The sequence below is a fragment of the Phyllostomus hastatus genome, unplaced genomic scaffold (assembly GCF_019186645.2).
Source record: "Phyllostomus hastatus isolate PE091 unplaced genomic scaffold, TTU_PhHast_1.1 phas_scaffold_28, whole genome shotgun sequence".
In the NCBI taxonomy this organism is placed as follows: Eukaryota; Metazoa; Chordata; class Mammalia; order Chiroptera; family Phyllostomidae; genus Phyllostomus; species Phyllostomus hastatus.
Window position 1 is genome coordinate 9,176,212 of NW_025334022.1, and position 7,295 is coordinate 9,183,506.

At 44.6% G+C, this 7,295-nt stretch overlaps 1 protein-coding gene across 1 annotated transcript; it reads left to right on the forward strand.

Annotated features, from left to right (window-relative positions):
- Positions 1-873: 873 nt before the first annotated feature.
- On the forward strand, positions 874-6,889 carry RIPPLY1 (ripply transcriptional repressor 1; the record flags this gene model as incomplete). The annotated part of the gene is given in 4 exon segments (XM_045817459.1): positions 874-1,002; positions 4,347-4,510; positions 6,750-6,782; positions 6,784-6,889. Coding segments are annotated over 4 exon segments (432 nt in total), but the record flags the coding sequence as incomplete, so codon positions are not given.
- Positions 6,890-7,295: the final 406 nt, after the last annotated feature.

Consider the following 7,295-nt stretch of genomic DNA (forward strand, 5'->3'; position numbering starts at 1 on the left):
CACAGGAAAGAAATGGTTCCGTTTTGTAATGAGTCAGATACCTATAAGAAAAATTTCAGGTTGGAAACATAATTCTCAATGTTTTATTCAATACATGTTCATGAGACTGACATAAATAAACTCACATTTTATTTTGAAATTAAAGAAATAAAGTAACATCTACCATTGTCATTATTTTTAAAAAGAGAATATTTTGCCATAAAAAATGGGGAGAGTATAATCTCAGAATAAAGGGAAGTCCTTTATGGTTGAATACATTTAGATTATTGAAAAACTCTACATTTGATGTTTTTCCCATTTTGCTGTTAGCTATTGAAAACATTACTATAATTGAGAACCACAGGTTTGAAGAATGGGCAGAGGAAGAGAAGTCAGCAAATGAGTCAAGAGGAAGGGTTCTGGAATTAGGAGAAAAACCAAGAGAGAGTTATCATGGAGGTCCAGAGAAGAAAGAGAATTTCAGAAATGAGGACTTGGCCAACAGTGTCTCTTGCCACCCAGAGTTCAAAGAGATCATTGAATTTGGCAATTAGGAGGTCATTGGTGACCTTTGGAAGTGCCCTTTCACTAGGAAGATGGGGCTGGGGCCAAATTGCAGTACGCTGAGCTGTGAATGAGAAGTTGGGAAAACTGGCCACTTAAACTTTAGATTCTTCTTTCAACAAAGTTGAGGGTAAAGGAAAGAAAGAGAAGGAAGAAGAGAGGAGGGGAGAGAGAAAGATTCAGGGAGAGAAAAAGAGCAAGTTGTACAAGCAAGAAAACACATCTGAGGAGGGAAGGGGCTTGTTTTGTTAGAAAAGAGAAACAGGCACTTTATAATCAGAAGAGAAAGAGCTAGTATAAAAAAGCTGAACTTTCCTGAAGAGAAGGAGCATGTCTGAACAAAGGGCCCAGACAAAAAGGGTGGATGATGCCAAGGCCCAGAGGAAGAGATTATCCTTTAACAAGAGGGGTACCTTGTTCCCTGAGAAGGGAGGGCTGGAGGGGAAGGAAGTTGGAAAGGTAAGCCAATTTTGGGGGGTAGGGCAGAGCACTGAGGTAATTCATGCTTGAAGACCTCTGTTTTCTCAGGAAAGTGGGCAGAGAGGTTGCTTCATGCAGGGAGGAGGTGGGGCAGGGACATGGTAAGGAGCTGAAGAAAGCCTGGAATATGGCCCATGGAAACATAACTGCTGGAGCTGGGGATTTGATAAGGGAACATACTCAAGGATAGCTGAGGGGTACTAGGGCCCAGCTGAGGTTGACTGAGTCTGTCTTCCCCTGTGTGGGTCTTCTCTCCCTCCCTAGGCTGTAAGTACCTTATGACAGGGTCTGCAGCTCATTTTTGTTTATAGTCCATTCCCTGGCCAGGAAATGACCAGCAGAAATCTGTCCCAGAAGAGATACCCAGTCCTCATAGGATTTGGCCAAGTAATCACTGACAAAACTCAGAAGCATTATAGGCTGTCAGAGGAAACAGGTAGGATCATAATTGCCCTGACAAAAAGTTTTTTACTTTGGTTGTCCCAGACCTTTCCTACAACCCTGTAAGCCACCTTACTCATGTTCTTTGCTAAATGCAAAGGAGAACAGCCAGGACCCTAACTCTGCCCAGTAACATTTGCAGGCTTTAAATACTTTAGGCTAGGGAGGCCAACAAGAGAGGCCAGTGAGTACATCTCCTACAAGCTGAATGTGGCTGAGGCAATTCTTGGAAAGTAGCAAGGTCAGAGCAGTTGTGTAGAGAGAACTAAGGACTTCAGAGACAGGCCTGAAGGCTGCCTGGGCTCCAAGAAAGCATGCTGGGGAGCTGGCGTGAGGAGAACCTTGAGGACTGTTTGCTCAGGTGAGTGAAGGTTGTGGACATCCCCAATCATGAACGACTGTGGCTGAATGAACACAAATTCAAGGTGGGAGGTGGCATGGGTAAGCCTGGTTGGGCATGAGCCCTTGGCTCTGGAGCAGTGTTTACCTCTTCTCCCTTTTCCTCTCCCTCCTGCCTGTTTTCAGAGACCATGGCCACCTAGAGGTCAAAAAGTTCCCAGGGTGTGACAATAGGTCTGTTTCTTTCCCCTCATTTGCTTGCCTTCCAGCCCAATCTCTTTAACCTGGCTTCCTCTCTCAGCCTCCCTCTTCATTTGAGTCAATGATACAGTGCAAGCAAATTCTCATCTGGAGGTTAATTCTGGAGGTTTAACTCTCAGAGATTAACAGAAACTTGGGATCCAGCAGCCTTCATTTTCTCCCCAAAGATATTCCTCTCCAGGATCTAGGATCCAGGATCCAATATGCACTTACACAGTTCAGGGACAGAGAGTTTATCCCATTTCACCACATGTAATAAACTTCTGTTTATTAAGGGCCAGTACAGTGCCAGGTCCTTGGGTTAAGTGGTGGCTGGATTAGAAAATTTTCCTTTGATTGAGCCAAAATGTGTCTCCTGGTAGTTTCCACTTCTGGGCCTCTTCCTTATCCTCTGAAGTCATACAGAACAAGTATAATCCCATCACTGTCTAATCCTCAGGTATTTGTAAATGGCTACCATTTTCCCAAGAATTTTCTCCTCTCTGTGGATGAGCATTTGTTTCTTTTTATTTTTATGTGTCATTACTTTTTATTACCCAAATAATATATCTTGTGGAACTTTTCAGAGAATTCAGAAAAACATAAAGGAAGTAAAGATCTACCATAATTGTACTCCCAGAACCAACCACTGTGACATTCCTCTTTCTTTTAACCAGTCTTTTTATTCCCTGCATACTGTATATTCTACACTTTTTTCTTACCAAAATGGGATTCTCCTCTAAGTTATATTGTAGAGGCTTCTTTTTTCACTCTTCAACACATTAACTCTCCCCTAATCTCCTACCAAGCCAATTTTAACACTAAATCTTATAACTGTTTGATGATTTATTTAACCATCTTTCTAAAATGAGATATTTAGGTTGCTTCCAATTTTCCTTTGCTGTAAAGAACACAGGGGGCTGGAATTTGAAGTGGGGTAAGTGAACAGAGAAAAGAGGAGCCCTCGAATCAAATTATTTGTCCAGTTTTAGCATCTGATTTTTTTTCATTTTCTCTGTAATTATACTTCCTAGAACATGATTGTGAGTGCCTGATGAGTATTGGTTGTGAGGACTTACCCTAATTAATCTAACAATTTCCTATTATTGGACATTATTGGACATTCTAATTTTTTGACCATTACAAACCCAACTGTGATGAACACCCAAGAAGCTATATTGGCACTGGTGCTGGACATTGAGGTCAGGAAGAATATTTTCGAGATTTCTAATACATAAAGAGCCTGCTAGTAGTTGTAACTGGAAGCTTTTTGTCAAAAGCCCAGAGGACTGGCTAAGGCCAAGAACTGTGCTCAAGCCTCCGGGCTTGCTTGGGGTCAGTTCCCATTTACCCAGCTCCTGTCACAGTGTTCAGGCTGCAGGGCCTTTTGGGACCACTGAGCTCAATGCCTCCTCTCACACATGAAGAAGTGAAGCCCTGGGGCCAGGGATGGTCCTTTGGCAGTTTAGCAGCTGTGCAAAACTCTGCCACCCCAGCACCCTGGGCCCTGGACTAGAAGTTTTTGTAATCTTCCAGGAGACACTTTTTGTAGTTAGAAGATTTGTAATCTGACCTGGAAGCCCTGACAATGCTGCCTGCATTCCCTTAGCTCTCTTACTGAACCACTTACTGCTGAGGCTAGAAAGGGGATTCAGGCTCTTTTGCAAACGAACTGACCAGTAAAGGGGAGGGCATTGAAAGACTTGAGGTTTCCCCACAGGCAACTAGGTCTGCTCCACCTAGAACCTCCTTTTTTCCTAACCCAGGTGCATGATTAATGGCAATCACCCTATATCGGACCTGCATGGCAAATATATTTTGGGTTTGAGCTGAAATAATGGGAAAGTTCTTCATTTTCCTTAGCCAAGTCAGCTATCCTTCTTTTTGGGAATGAGCTGTGGTAAAGGTCTGTCTGACCTGTTGTGCCTCAATCCTTTCTGTGGTTTCAGGTACTAATGAGCTTTCCACCTTTCCCTCCTCCTGCCAGTGCCCGGGGAATTCACACAAATGGTGTGTGATTTGCCCCTTCTGTGTTTTCCTTTCTGACTTGGAGGTAAAGGTAACCTCTCATCCCTCACTGATTCTCTGTTTATTGAATTGGAAGAGATTTCACACCCAGGAACCCAGCTCTCCTTCCTTAAACACCTTTCTTCAATCTTCACTCCCCTCAAGTCCCCTGCCTCTGTACTTCCCTGAATAATTTATGAGTCCAGGCAGGTCTTATAGAGGGTCTCCCAGGAAGAGCCAAGAGTACAGCAGATTCTGAAAAATAGGAGCCTTCACAGTTTGCCTGGTCTTGACAGCCTAAGGATGGATCCTTCTGTTCCAACTGCCTGCGGCTGCCCCTGTCCAACACCTACCCCTTAAGTGTGGCTCCAGCTCTACCACAGGCCTCCCTAGCACTCCCTGGCCTGTTAAACCCATCGCCCCTTCCCTTCCCTGGACAAGAAGTAGATGGGAGTGAAAGGTAAGTGGAACTTGGTCTTTGGCAACCTGAACTCTGGTTTAGTGGGTTTCCTGGGAAAGGCAGGAAAATGAGATGTCCAAGATGTCCTGTTCTCTGTGAAGGTAAAGGCCTTTCCCTTTAAAGGCCTCATAGCTCTCATAAATTGTCCCTTCCACATCTTGGGCTGGAATATCTCAACTGACTTTTCATCTAATCCCTCTGGGTGACAGGAGGAGATCTGGGGATATGGTCATTGCCGAAGCTGAAAGCTGAGCAGCCAAGCCCTCATAGGCAAAGTTGCTCGGTCCACTGAGAGGTACCCAGGAGAATGCTATGAAGCCTAGGTTGAACATGACTAGACTGATGGTACAGAGGAGGAAAAGAGGGTAAAGTCCCAAGAGGCCTTTGACTGGAGGACTATCTCTTTCCTGATCACACTATAAGATTTCCATTTGCTTTTCCCCTACTTCTGGAAGTCTATTGCAGAAGGAGTTGGTCCAGGAATATTTCTGGCCACTTTCTCCAGCCCAGGAAGATAGTAAGAGTCTGACCTTTGCTTCTTGGACCAGGAGGTAGAGGGCAAGATATTCTCCACCCAGCCTTTATTCATTCCTCCAAACATTTAAGTTCAACAGATATTTACTGAAATGCTTCTGTGTACTAGGCATTGTGCTAGGTGTTGGGGATCCAGATATGATGAAACATAAATCTGCCCTTAAGAAGCTCAAAGGCAAGTAAACAATTACAAAACTGTGATAAGAGCAATGACAACATTGTTAAAGCAGAGAGGAGAGGCGTCTGTCCTGACCTGGGCTTAGGGTCCTTAGGAAAGGCTTCCTGAAGTATATGGCATTCAAACCAAGTGTTTTTGGAGAACTTTTTGTTATCTCAGGTGGTCCACATTCCAGTCTCCTTCCTACACTGATGGATCTCTCCTTTATGTCCTAGAGGGGCTTGTCTTTGGAGGCCCTGGCTGTGATCCCCCAAGGCAGGTGAGGAAATGTATGGATTTGGTGAGTTTGAGACCCTATTATATATATTCACATGTAGCCATGTGTGTTCACACTGACCAGGTCCCTTTCCAGAGAACCCTTAGGAAACCATCTTCACACCCTTGATTATATTTGATTCTCACAACAGCTCTAGGAGGAAGGCAGACCTGAGTTTTCTGTGCAATTTAAAGATAAAGAGACTGAGGCCCAGAGTAGGCCCTAAAACTAGGCTACGTTACAGCTGGTTGTTACAGAGTTTGAGCAGGCCCTAAAACTAGGCTATGTTACAGCTGCTGCTAGAATCCTTGTCTTCTGGCACCTAGCCCCAGTATCTTCCCTACCCCGAACCCCACATCTTTGCTGCTCCAGTAGAACTCTGTTCTCTGGACAGTCTCCAAATAGGTGTTAGAACAGGGGCAGGAAAGTGAAGAACCCCCAGGACTCTGTCCATTTATTTTTCAACCAGAACCAGAACAAACCCCTTTTGGGGCAGTGGGGGCAGGGGCTGGACCCCAGAGGTGTCTAAGGTCTCTTTCTAGATCATCTTACCTACAGGCTTCTGACTGCTGATACAGAGAAAGAAGGCAGTTATTTGGACATGTACTTTGGGCTACATGCTAGCTTTTGCTTTGAACAGGCCACTGGTGGGGCAACAAATGCTGAGGTCACCAAAGTTGACTTCAAGTTTCATTATCCTGTCAGGTAAGCTTCTGGCACCAGACTCAGAACTTGACATAGGTTCATTAGCTCTTTAAATCCTCATAACAGCCTTGTGAAGCAGGAGGAGGGAGGCACTGCTGTGATCACTCTTTCATAGGCCAGAAAACTGAAGTCCAGAGTGATTAGGGACTTTGCCAAGGTTGCCTTACCTGGAGGCATTGTCAATGACTCCCTAAGAATCAGCCCCTATGGATAGGTTAGTGAAAGAAGATTTAGTAGGAGTTGGGGGTTATAGGAGAAATCTAGAGAATTGTTGGCTAGAGGCTTTCTGAGATGGGGAAGGGATCAGTGTCAGAACTGACAGACGCTGGAGTTGGGGCTCCTCACTGTTATAAGCCCACCATATGTTATCTTCCTGCCTGGGGCCCTTTTGTAGCAATTCAGAAAATTTTTATTACCAAGTTCTCTTTCTTCCTTTCTCAGACCATTACTACGGCTAGGACAAGGAGTTTAGGGGCTATCTTCTTTAGTGGTCCTACTGACCCTTCTGCACATAAAGACCTATCTAAGTTAGACCTACCTAAGCAATGTTTCTTCTCTGTCCACAGGCTCTTCTGGCCCAAATCCTTTGACTTCCTGTACTGGGGAAATTTTACTACAGAACTTACCTATCCAGGCAAACATCAATCTGTATGAAGATTCAGACAGTAAAGAAGAAGAGGATGAGAAAGAAGAAGAAGAGGAAAAGGAAGAAGAAAAGTAGGAAAAAAAGGAGGGAGATGAAAAGAGGCCAGAAGGGTATGTGAGGATACCAGGATCAGCACTACACAGAATCACAGCTCATCCTTGTCCCCATTCCTGACCTGTCCAAACTGAGCCAAGGCCTGATTAGGGTTCCATATGCCTGGCAAGGCTCCACAGCATCAATTAGCCAGGAATCTCCAGGCGCAACTCTTTGGATTGAAAGTTGGGTTTCTGAGTCACTAGTTTACCCTGGCTATATCCAACTGAACTGTCAGCCAAGGCCTCTGGCTTCTCATTGTCTGGGTTGTTGTTATGTTGATAGTAGGAGGGTTCTAAGAGCTCTAGGGGAGGAAGACCAGATTTCTGAAGCCCCCAGGAAGCAAATAAGGACAAAGCATGCCCATGTAGAG